Source organism: Camponotus vicinus, unplaced genomic scaffold (genome assembly GCF_025532165.1).
Source record: "Camponotus vicinus isolate PSW18456_S1 unplaced genomic scaffold, iyCamVici1.0 SCAF_3, whole genome shotgun sequence".
Taxonomy (NCBI): Eukaryota; Metazoa; Arthropoda; class Insecta; order Hymenoptera; family Formicidae; genus Camponotus; species Camponotus vicinus.
Window position 1 is genome coordinate 34,182 of NW_028141967.1, and position 12,925 is coordinate 47,106.

The 12,925-nt window shown below is 31.1% G+C and overlaps 1 protein-coding gene across 8 annotated transcripts; it reads left to right on the top strand.

The window, feature by feature from the left end:
- Nucleotides 1–1,839: 1,839 nt before the first annotated feature.
- Nucleotides 1,840–12,355, top strand: Mxt (Eukaryotic translation initiation factor mextil). 8 transcript variants are annotated; one of them, XM_083093522.1, is made up of 11 exons: nt 1,840–1,977; nt 2,967–3,080; nt 3,341–3,481; nt 4,064–4,233; nt 4,556–4,754; nt 5,084–5,155; nt 6,185–6,245; nt 6,405–6,687; nt 6,945–7,221; nt 7,507–7,628; nt 10,399–12,355. In XM_083093522.1, the coding sequence occupies exons 2-11, from the start codon at nt 2,972–2,974 to the stop codon at nt 10,501–10,503; spliced, it is 1,539 nt and encodes a 512-aa protein (XP_082949648.1). In that variant the 5' UTR covers nt 1,840–1,977; nt 2,967–2,971; the 3' UTR covers nt 10,504–12,355. The 8 variants fall into 8 exon arrangements, with proteins under 8 accessions (XP_082949648.1, XP_082949650.1, XP_082949647.1 ...); XM_083093524.1 differs by having other exon boundaries at nt 3,344–3,481; XM_083093521.1 differs by lacking the exon at nt 1,840–1,977 and adding an exon at nt 2,143–2,176.
- The last annotated feature ends 570 nt before the right edge of the window (nt 12,356–12,925 follow it).

Genomic DNA, 12,925 nt, shown 5'->3' on the forward strand with positions numbered 1-12,925 from the left:
ATACGATACGATACGATACGATACGATACGATACGATTATGATACGATACGTTTATGATACGATACGATTATGATACGATATGATACGATAGGATTAAAATACGATACGATACGATACGATAGGATTAGGATACGATTCGATCTGATTATGATAACGATATCTCTTTATATTTTGACGATATTTCGCGATATGTCGATACGCAGTTATATTCAGGAGCTAAGGGTGGTTTAAGTTTGGCCATCTCGCAATATCTTTCGATATTTCGCAATAGGTCGCGATATTTAACGATATTTTTAATAGTTCGCGACATGTCGAGACGCAGAGTTATATTTTGCACCTAAAAGTGGTTTAACTCGTGATATATGGCGATAATGCGCGATATCGTGGGGCACAGAATTATGTTTTTGACCTAGGAGTAAATTATGTTCAGCTATCCCGCGATGTATCGCGATATATTGCAAGATCTCGGGGCGCAGAACATTATGCTCGATGTAAGGATATTTTAAGTTCAGTTATCACGCGACATATGTGGCGCTGAATTTTCAATGTAGAGGAAGTTTTGCTTTCACTATCTCGCGTATTTGCAAACGCACCGCATGCGCATTCTCGGACGCACCCGCAAGCTCACGCACATGCGTGAATTTCTACGCATACGCGGTACTCTTTTTGCGCATGCGCGACCTTCGGCACATGCGCGAGCTGCGGCGTTTGCGCGGGACTCTTTACGCATGCGCGAGCTTCGGCGCATGCGCGGGACTCTTTTGGAGCATGCGCGAGCTTCGGCGCATACGCTAAACTCCTTTGCGCATGCGCGGGACTCTTTTGGCGCATGCGCAAGCTTCAGCTGTGCGCGAGACTTTCGCGCATGCGCGAGCTTCGGCGCATGCGCGGGACCCTTTTCGCGCATGCGCGAGCTTCGGCGCATGCGTGACTCTTTTTGCGCATGCGCGGAAATCCTCCGTGAACTTAGCACTAACAATATACAGAGAGAAGCCAATATAATTGTAGAAATACAGTATATCGTCAGAAATACAGTTGGTCACACTGAATTATTTTGTCATGTTGGCAACCATTTAATCAACGATTGAGTTAATCGGAGTTTGGTCGGAGCGGTCCTTAGGCCTAGTTCCACAATCCAGTTAACCCGAGTTTAAGTGGCGAATGGACCAATCAGGACCCAGTTTAACGTATTAAACTTGGGTTAACTCGAGTTGTGAATCCGGCCCTTAGTCTTAGTTCCACAACATAAGGGCCACTTCAACCAACTCCGATTAACTCTAATCGTTGATTAAAGGATTGCCAACATGACAAAATAATTTAGTGTTACCAATTGTATTTCTGACGATATACTGTATTTCTACAATTATATTGGCTTCTCTCGGTGTATTGTTAGAAATATAATTGGTCACACTGAATTATTTTGTCATGTTGGCTACCCTTTAATCAACGATTGAGTTAATCGGAGTTTGGTTGAAGTGGCCCTTAAGCCGACGGTACACGGTACGATTTTTCGTACTGGATTTGATAAGATTTAGTAAAATACTAAAAATGCACCAATCAGAATGCAGCATTTCTAATATTTTACTAAATCTTATCAAATCCAGTACGAAAAATTGTACCGTGTGCCGTAGGCTTTATTCTAACCGAAGTTTAGCTCGTTAAAGGAGGATTTACATTGCGTCAAATTATATCGAGAAATCTGGTAATGTTGCCCAACTGTTGAATTTGCTGATTGCTTGGTCTAGTTATATACGTCTAGTTATATATGTCATTGGCATCATTGCAACTTGGCGGCGCTAATAGCTAGGTTAAGCTAGAGCTAGGATCTCTATGTTGAATCAGATTTCGAGGCATTTGAGTCTACTTTCGCGACATATGTCTAGAATGTATGCCCACATCCCAGTCGAACGATCTACGTATCGTTCAGTGTCGTTGATCCGTTTGCACGGCGGACAAAGTGGTATTTTTCGAGAAAGGTATCTCTAGTACGATTGGTATATTTAATATCTTGTCACGATATCGTCGTTTATCGCAAAAATGTACCATTTATTTACGGCAGTTTTTTCGTTCGAATATGTCCCCATTTAGAACTCCGAGGAATAATAAGGAATAATGTATTCATCGATGTATTTGTTTGACACATCAATAATTTATTCATGTATATTGTGTTGTATGGTATGCATTTATGCTTGTGTTTATGTGTATAGTATGTAGCGAAACACAAAACGCCAGAAATAATCTTTTTTCCGCAGTTAGTAATTGCTGAGCTACAATCTCTTTCTCTTTTGCTCTTTCTCTCTCTCTCTCTCTTTCTCTTTCTAACCAAAGCATAAATATACATTTTATGTCAATCGCAGAAAGTGTATAAGAAAGTGCAGGCGAACACAGCTATATGTGTATATATGGAAATACGTGTTGCATATGGATATATATGTATGTATGTGTGTGTGTGTGTGTGTGTAGTGGATGTTCTTTTTCCCGTTTTCCTCATATATATCATCAATGCTTACTCTTTATTTTTTTTTCTTTATCGGACTTTCACAGGTTCAGACTTTTATATCCCTTTTTTTCTCTCCGCGCGTTTTCCTTCTTCCTTTCTTGCGTATAATATAGACATCTATTGCTACATAAAAGAAAAAAAATATACATATAACGAATTACGCGATATGTGAAAAAAATGGGCTATTGGAAGATAATGGCATAGCATGAGATATTCTTTGAATTCTATGAAAACAAAAGTTCAATTTAGGTTATATATTAATACACCTATAATATATTTATATTAAATAGAAAATACTGATATTCTAATAATATAATGTTAAGTATAATATAAATAGTGACGTCTCTCGTTCACTTTTTCTCTCCAATAATATATTGATTAATGTATACATTAGTTTTTCCAGCAATTTTTATAATGTAATAATTTGGATTGCATTTGATTATATGATAATATTCTTGTTGCAAGATAATATGGCTACTGCACAGTTGAACAGAACCAGAACTGCGAAGAAACTTGAAAAACCACGACCGCTTAAGCTTAACCAACGCAATTCGTCCATCGATGGACGGATCACGACTGGTAAATTTTTCATTACTTGTTTTTAACGAGATTGGATATTTTATGAGATTGCAAATTTTACACGTAATTAATTTGTGGTCTTCTATAATGATAATTTCATCTAAGAACATAATTATTTTTTGGTTTAATTTTATAAATGTATGTAATAATTTGTACATTTATGTATTGATTGACATATGTACTCTGTGCAATGATTTTTTTTTTTTTCAAAATTCTTAGATAAACGATGATCAAACTCTTTATCTCTTCTGATCTTTCAGTAGAGGATATAGTATCCTTAATCGACAATGTTGCGATGCAACTGACCAATGGCTTCCATGATCGAACGCTGCAAATGAATGTGATCTCTATGTGTAGTCATTTGAAGCTTTATGCCAACCAGTTAGAAGCTATCTACAAAGGTAAATGTGTTGTTATATGTAAAATTTATTTTTTTTAATTTCCTTTTTATTCCTCTCAATGTCTCGATTTTTTCTTATATAAAATTTAATGGAAAGTTCCAACTTGTGTATTAATATTATTTTTTCAATTATTTTTTATTTATATGATATAATTGATGGTAATGAATGTGCGTTTATAATTTCTTTCATGCTTCTTTATATTCTCCCAAGATATGTATACATTTGTATAAATATATGCGCTAGTATTGATACAAATGGATAAATAATGTATCAACATTGATCGCTATCGAATATAATCTGGCATTGCCAAACACGGATAAAAGCATTAAACCTGTGATGAATCTAGAATGTTTACTATAGCTACGAATATGATTGTTCGACTAAAAAGCGCTTGTTTGTAGAAAAATTGTAAAATTCAAGTTTAAACTTTTTAACGAATAATGAAACTTTCTGAATTATTGCTTAATTTTATCTTGTTGATTGTCATTTTGTAGCAAGTAAAAACAATTGTAAGACGATTATATGTATTATTTTGATTTTCAATAAGAATTGTAATTTTACGGATTATTATTATTTCTTTAGATCAGCTAGACCGAGCCTTTGTGGCGATCAGAAATGGGAGCCAGGACGACAGATTAGATCTGACGACCAGGGTTCATCTGCTGGAACTCATCGAACTGCGAGCAAAACAATGGCGTCACACGGATTCGATGGACGTGTATTATATGCAAAAGTTGTCACATCTAGACAACGTAGGTTAAAACTTTCGTTTGTAACTTTTATATAGTTTCCTGAAATTATATTATATTAAGATATAAAAATAAAAGTTGGAGATATAAAAACCATATTTGTTGAGAGTAAGATCTTTCTCTCACGTTGACTATTAAATGGAATTTTCTACTGTACATTTTTAAAAGTTTTTTACAATTATCATTAGTAAAATGAAATTTTAAATTTTTATTCTTAGCATCTCAATTTGTGGTGTGTATCGAAATATCTATAATAAGAGAAAAAAAATTGTTATTCAGCCCGATTAAATTAACATTTCCTTACATTAATTTAATATTTTATTAGCAGACTGAGGCAATCCCCGATACACCTACAAACTCTCTGTCGTCCCCGTTATTAGCAATGACTTCGCCCACTTCAACGCCGATTTTGGGACCCGGTGAAGTGATCAAGAATAGCGGAAAATTCACCAAACCTACGCGCATACCGGGAAAAAATTACTGCAAAGACGAAGTCGTCATTCGCAATAGCGACTCGGGAAAAGGTAAATTATTATAATAATATATATTTATTTTATAAAAATTTCACTCGATTAAACTGAGGTATGTTCGATTCTTACACGTATATTAGAATAGACCATTTTTATGATTTTGACATCGATTATTTTATTATAGATTATTTGTGAGTTATTACATATCTTTAATAGTATTTTATATATAATCTCAGCAGGGATTTCTTTTTTTTATACAAAGTGGAACCAACAAACTGATTTTTATGTAAAGCGTAATCATTCATCCTCCAATTAGAATTTTAATGATTTTTCTGGTTATCTGTCTTTCGTTCCGTTGTTAAATAATTTGCACGAAAATACAGTGATGGGAATAAAAGGGCGTCGAGTTCACATGATAGAAGAGCTCAGCCAGACGATCATCTCCTTCCAGCGAGGTAAAAAGCAATGAATGATTCGCCAATGGCTTGTCGCATTTTGTGCTCATGCATAGCAAGAACGATATTAATCGTTCGGATAAAGCCTCTTGAGTTATGAAAGAAAAAATACACTTCCTTATTCCTCTTTCATTCAAAAACGTTAAGTTCTGTATAGAAAATTATTATAACGAAAATTATTACAAAATATATGTACAAACATGTGTGACTAAAAGTTGCGATACTTTTTTCTTTCTTTTTTGAGCAAATCGTTTTTTTATCGTTTATGCATGATGGAACTGTCACACTTTAATCACAGAGTGATTGGGCAACTTTTGAATTAGTGTCCATTTTGCAATAAAACCTATTAATAGTAAAACGCAAAGTATATATCAATCTTCTTTCGTGTAATGTAAGAAATCGTACGTTTTGAAATACGTATTAGATTGATCTAAAAAAATTCATTTTCCCCTTTTTTTTATTTTATCAGAGCTTTATGTCAAAAAATAAAATTTCTTTATAAAAAAAATCTAATATATAATAATTCTCTTGTATTAGCTATTGTGGAATGTATTTCATTAATAGCTCGATGAATGAACTGTATAAATATCGTGCGTTGCATTTGCAGCTTTAAGAGCCGAATAAGTATGTTATATTACCAGTTATTAACACATGCCACACAGATTAATCGATTGATCGCACATCACGGGTTCACCCGAACGAAAGGTTGGCATTTAATTAACTTATTTTGTTCTTTTTAATATGTCTGATAACTCACGAGACATTTTTTTTTCTTATCTTATACTTAATACGTACATAACTACAAGAGATTTTTAAATATATTATGAATGTATTTTATATATGTATACTTATTACATTTTGCTTGGTGATATATCTCTCCTAACAACATTTAATATTACGTCTTGTTTAATGTATTAACTATACCATTGATTTATATAAAAGATCTTAATGATCTTAATAACAACCGTACATAATTTTTATGAATATTAATAAAAAACACTGCAACTTACATGATATTTTGATTTATAGTAAACCCTGGAGCTAAAGAACGACTTGTCCAAATCACGGGCACGTCTGAGGACAAGATTCAGTATGTTTACATTAAATTGTTTGATATATATATATATATATATATATATATATATATATATATATATATATATATAATTATTAGTTATTATAAATCTTTAAATCTGTTTACAAAAAATTAATAAATGATATCTTTTTGTTTCATTTTCTCTTATGCCAGTTACGCGAAGGATTTAATAAAAGATACGATACAACGAAATGCATCTCCAGTGAGACTGGAACAGAGCTCTAGTGGCGAGAAGGGAGCCATGGGTGGTTCTAGCTCCTCGCTCAACAGTAGCGCATCGGACGAAAGCAACCGGCTGCAACACAACTCTCGTCTACGTTCGTCTCTCCTACACAGTTTCTCTACCAACGATGCCAGTATAGGCGAATATAAGTACACTGTTACTGTTGGTAACCAGTCCCTCAAAATTACAGGCTGCAATCTCGATCTCGTTAGGGTAATAAAAATCGCCATAAATTCTGAATTTATCAATTTTTTATTTGTTTATCTATTTTATCAGTATTTATCGCTCTTTCACTAAATTAAAAAAATTTTAATAATTTTAATTATATATCTCCAATTTTTAATTTTTTCCATTTTTATATTCTGTTTCCGTTTTGTTTCCATCTATTTTTATTTATGTATAATTTAATTTTTGAAAATCTAATGAGAATGTTAATATCTTAATGAGAATTTGGGGGGAGGGGGTTATAGACGGCGAAACTGGTACTAGATGAACACTTTTTGGGCGACTCTGAGAACTTTACCAGCGGGATAGAATACTTCAATTATGAGGATGAGCCCAGCTTCTCCGTAACTGCCGTCTCCTCCCATATTCCCCGTTGTACACCGTTGTCATCGTTGGACAACGTGAATGCTTCTTCTTCTCTAAATCGAGAGTTGAGCCTGGATAGCGCTGCAACTTCTTCAGAAAGCGAAGAAACTTACAAATCTCGTCCGATCTCCGAAGAACAATCCAAGACTCAACAAGGTATTCGTATGTTTGAAAAATAATATAACATCGTTATATTTTTAATATTATCGAAATGTAATCGTTATTATAAATTGAAAAGAATTGTATGATATTGATGATTTTGTTAAAAAGAATTCTAAATAACACAAAATGACACGCCTCGACAAATTGTTTATATGAATGATTTGTTTTTACATAGTTTCACCAAAATATACAAAATTTGGTTACATTAAATTTAATTTGAAATGAAATCATATATAATTGAATAATACATAATTGACACTTAATTCTATCTTCATTCAGTTCCGGAAGCAAGAGAACTTACGTACGAGTTTCTGCTGCTATGCGCGACGGGCCCGTACGCGAAGCGACCTCCCGCCGATTGGGCGCGCATACAGAAGGAATGTCCTAATATAGTTCGTAAGGTACCGCTATGCGACAAGAACGCTAATCACATACTGTGCAACACTTTTCGTATTACTCTTCCCTGTAACGCTGCAGTTTAATACTCATATATGTATATATGTATAGATAGTGTGTGTGTGTATGTATATATATATATATATATATATATATATATATATATATATATATATATGTACATACATACATACATATATATATATATATATATATGTACATACATATATATATATATAATACTTGCTACAAATATGAACCTTATGCCGAGAATGAATTTGCGTTTCCGAGAATGTGGTGATATGAATGTGATCATATGGTGTCTTTTAACACACACGCATTTAGATGCTACAAAAACAGAAATGAGATCTGTTCTCATTTAATAACTGATTATTGAATAAGTTATTAACACAAGGGAGAAGACATTATTATAAATGTGCGAATCTCTCATGCGAATAATCATATTTCGCGTTTTGTATTGAAGAAGTTTATAGCAGACTCTATAACTAGGAGACACAATATACGTGATATTGTAAGTACAAGTTAGTGATTCTTCGCAATGATAAGGAGTTAAAAAATTTCTATCAAAATCAATACCAAAGATGTTACAAGTGAGATACGATATTTGTTTTGCAATTTTGACGCGCATACGATTTAACTTTTAAAAGATTGCGCGTATTGAAGAAATTTATTGATTGGACATGTACAGCTGATCTTGTAAAATCTAAGATTTCTTTTGTTTCCAATCTTATTCTAACATAACTCTTATTCTAATAGACTAAAACTGTTGCGTGTTCTGTCTCTCACTCGCTTTCTCATTCTATTACGACAAATATCAATAGTGACGGAATGATAAGAATTTAAAGGAGAATCAATTTTTAAGAAGGAGATAGTTAACGTAGAGGATAGAGGAAAAAATGTAGAATAGAGAAAATCGTCTATACTCATATAAAGTGTGATTTAGGAAAGAAATTTGCTATTTGTATTCAACTCGATGGTTAATCGAGATTAAACCGACTCGTTACATAAAATAGAGACTATGTCTATTGTTTATTGCATACAAAGTTTTCTACAATGTTATTCTCCAAAGTTTAAAAAAGTTTATGTTCCTATATTTCGAATCTAGAAGTATACGCGCTACTATGTTTTTAATATATTTTTTTTTTATAATGTTAAATTATATTGTTCATTTATTATAAAAGATTATATTTACTTGCCCTCCCCCTCCTCTGTTACCTTTTTTTTTCTTTTATACTTTGCGAAAATACTAACGCATTATTTCGAAAAACGAAAAATGGAATATTATTTTATATAATATACACACACACATACACACATATATACAGGATGTGTCATTTTAAGTGATGCAGCTGAATATCTCTTAAAGTAAAAGAGATTGGGAAAAATGTTTCAGATAATGGTTGTATGGTTTCGAGGGGGACATAAGACGGTGCCATTAGTTTGACCTTGAAGAGTCAGCTGAAGGTCACCTCCAACTTTTTAAATGGGATACCCTATATGCTTTTGCGTATTCTTATAGCTCATCTCGAGAGCTTTCCAAAACTATAATTGAGTTAGTTTTCATTAAGTACTTTCCGAGTTATGAGGCTTGAAATAATTTCTTAATTTTACATAAACTGTAAAATATCTTGTAAAATATTCATTTTTCGATTATCTTACCTTAATACTTTTATGTACAAAATAATGAGAGGAATCAATTGGTGTAAAGAAAACACATAATTGTTTCGAAAAAAAAAAATGTAATTTGCAATCAACAATTACATTTTTTTTCTTAAAAATAACTATGTGTTTTCTTTACACCAATTGATTCCTCTCATTATTTTGTACATAAAAGTATTAAGGTAAGATAATCGAAAAATGAATATTTTACAAGATATTTTACAGTTTATGTAAAATTAAGAAATTATTTCAAGCCTCATAACTCGGAAAGTACTTAATGAAAACTAACTTAATTGTAGTGTTTTGGAAAGCTCTCGAGATGAGCTATAAGAATATGCAAAAGCATATAGGGTGTCCCATTTAAAAAGTTGGAGGTGACCGTCAGCTGACTCTTCAAGGTCAAACTAATGTCACCGTCTTATGTCCCCCTCGAAACCATACAACTATTGTCTGAAACATTTTTCCCAATCTCTTTTACTTTAAGAGATATTCAACTGCATCACTTAAAATGACACACCCTGTATATATATATATATATATGTATACACACACGCACACTCGTATACAAGAGGCTAATAAGACTAAAACTAATAAAAATAGTATGTTATATGTATCTTAAACTCACACTCTGTATTAATAAATAATGCCTATTGCAAAATCTGTCGAATCTTGCTTCTTGTTTCCTCTTACAGGAAAAATGTACTTTATAGGATACTTTTCAAAATTTAGCATTTTTTAAAAATATAATGTAAAATTTGTGCAATTTGCAAAGTAAGTTGTGCACCTATAATATTGTATGCTGTTTAGACAGTAAAAGCAAATAAAAACATTTTAAAATATGTGTTTCTAGTTATGTGTGCGTGTGTATGTGTATCGCTATAAGAAAAGACATCATTAATTTATAAGCCTCAATTATGCTCGAATATAACTAGCGTTTGCATGTATCATCATGAAAGCAATTCAATTAACACTATTCGACGCTTTTTCAAAGAATCGAAGCATGCCGTTTGTAACGTAATAAGGTAAGATAATGATTTTGCCTTCTTATAATATATATCGCGACAATTTCGAAAACTAATCTTTTCTTATTTGCAGGCACCGATTCGCTGGTTCGAACCGGAGGCATACAAAGCCAAATTAGCAGCTGCTGGTTCTGTTGCAATATTGCCGATTAACGAAGCGGAAACAGATCCCGAATGAAGTTAAAATTGTCAAATTGCTTTTTCTTCCGGTATTCTATTTTCATCTTGGTGATAAATTTTCAGAAAACAACGTAGTTGTATTAACCGTAACAAGATTATGGCGCGTTTTATTCTTGTATGTGCGTATATGTTCTTGTAAAAGATATACATATATTTTATCTATTTATGCCGAAATTTCTTAAAGCATATATAAAAAAAATAATTTTGTTAGTAATCTTTCTAAAAGATGCCAAAAAAGAAAATGTTTGCAAATTAAGTCATTTAAATATATATACGAAGATGTATTTAAATGCAAACAATTGAATATATGTGCTTTGTACAATTGATACACTAGTCATTAGAGTGAAAAATATTTAATTTATTGAATGAAAAATTATTTATTCGGTAAAAAAGACTGCTTTCTTTTTTTATTGAACATATACATCATTTTTCAAATTGCACCGTTTCCAACGGTGTAAAGTATGTGTGTGAGCAAAATTTAAAATAATAAATTTCAAAGCTTAAAAGCAAAAATGTTATATTAGTTATTAATATAAAGGATGAGTATGATATATAATACTTGTAAAACCGTACATATTGAAAGACAACTATTAATTTTCATACATGTAATTACGATAAGATTAATAATGTTAGACTGAAGAATTAGAATTGTACATTCAACAGGGAATATCCTTCATTAACAAGATTATAATGATTTTACTCTATTTGCTTAATTGAAACAAAGAGATATGTCTCCTTTTTGAAAGAGATTATAATTGTAAAAGACTTTATATATATATATATATATATATATATATATATATATATATATATATATATGTGTGTGTGTGTGTGTGTGTGTGTTTGTGTGTATGTATATGTGTGTGTGTATACATATACTTTAGAAGAAAAATACGATAGAATCCATTAGGACAATCATGTGCTTTTTATAATTACATATTACTATGTAGGAATTTGAATGAAGATTCCAAATTTTGCGATTTTTGGAGGGATTTTAATTTTGCATGTGATGAAGGAAATACGACCTATACGAAATAAACCTATACGAAAATAAAAGATAAAACCGCAATTTATTTACATATCTCAATGTAGAAATTATCATTTCCGTATTTATTCTATTGTGACGTAATAACGAAAGAAAAAAATAGAAGAAAAAAATACGTGTTTATGCTATGTGCAATATCGTAAAAATCGTTTGATCATAGTAAAACTAATATTTCTCTTTTTCGTTTACAAATTTATATTTTATTATGTCATTAGTGTAAGATATTGCTTCGCAAAATGTCACAATTTAATTATAAAATTGTTAAACACAATTATGTATTACGCGATAGTTATGAGAGCGGTTTGTTATACATATATATATATATATATATATATATATATATATATATATATATATGTACATACACACGCACACACACACATAAATATATATATATATATATATAATTCAATTTTATTTCTATTTCACAGTTTTAGTTGAAACATTATACTTTAAACAACAGAAAATTTTTACAGCATGTTTTGTATTTTTTTCGATATTTTTTATCAAGTAAAAGATGAACAGAAAAAATTTAAAAAAGAAAGATACAAGGCGGTTATTATTCTATAACATATTGTTAACATTTATTAACTAATCAGCTTTTAATAAGTATTCACGAATAAAAGATGTGATTTCCTCGTGCACTGTACAAGTTTACTGCGCAATGTCTAAAACACATATATGTGTCTTCAAGTTTTTACATAATTTCACATATGGATTTACATTGTATTTGCTTTAAATTATATATATGTGGTGTGTGTGTAATACATATATGTATATATATATATATATATATATATATATATATATAAAATACACACACACATACACACAAAATTTATCTTTATCGTCTCTACTAACTGCGCAGCAATATAATAGTACTATATTGTATTATTATACTTTGTCGTTTATAAAATATTATAATATTATAATAAATTAATAAAGTCAGAAAACAATTGTCCTTTTCTTTTTCCTCTAAAAGAAATATTTTATAAACTAGAGAGATGTGTAATAATATGTAATAAAATCTACGCGATTCTCGGTACCAAGATTTTTTATTATTCCATATATATATATATATATATATATATATATATATATATATATATATATATATATGTGTACATGAGAAAAATTATTGAAACATATGTATGTACTTTGACTCTGCAAGCTCAAAGAATTAGACTAAATTTCAATTGCACTATAACTCGAATCTTTTTGTAAAAATTAAAAATCTTAGTAGTATTCAATTAAGATTTTCTCACGCTCGATTGCATTTTTTCCCTTTTCTTGCTCCTTTTTTCTTTCATCGCAACATATACATTGTTATTATTGGTATTGCAAGTGATTGCGCGAGTGATCACGTTATTTGTGA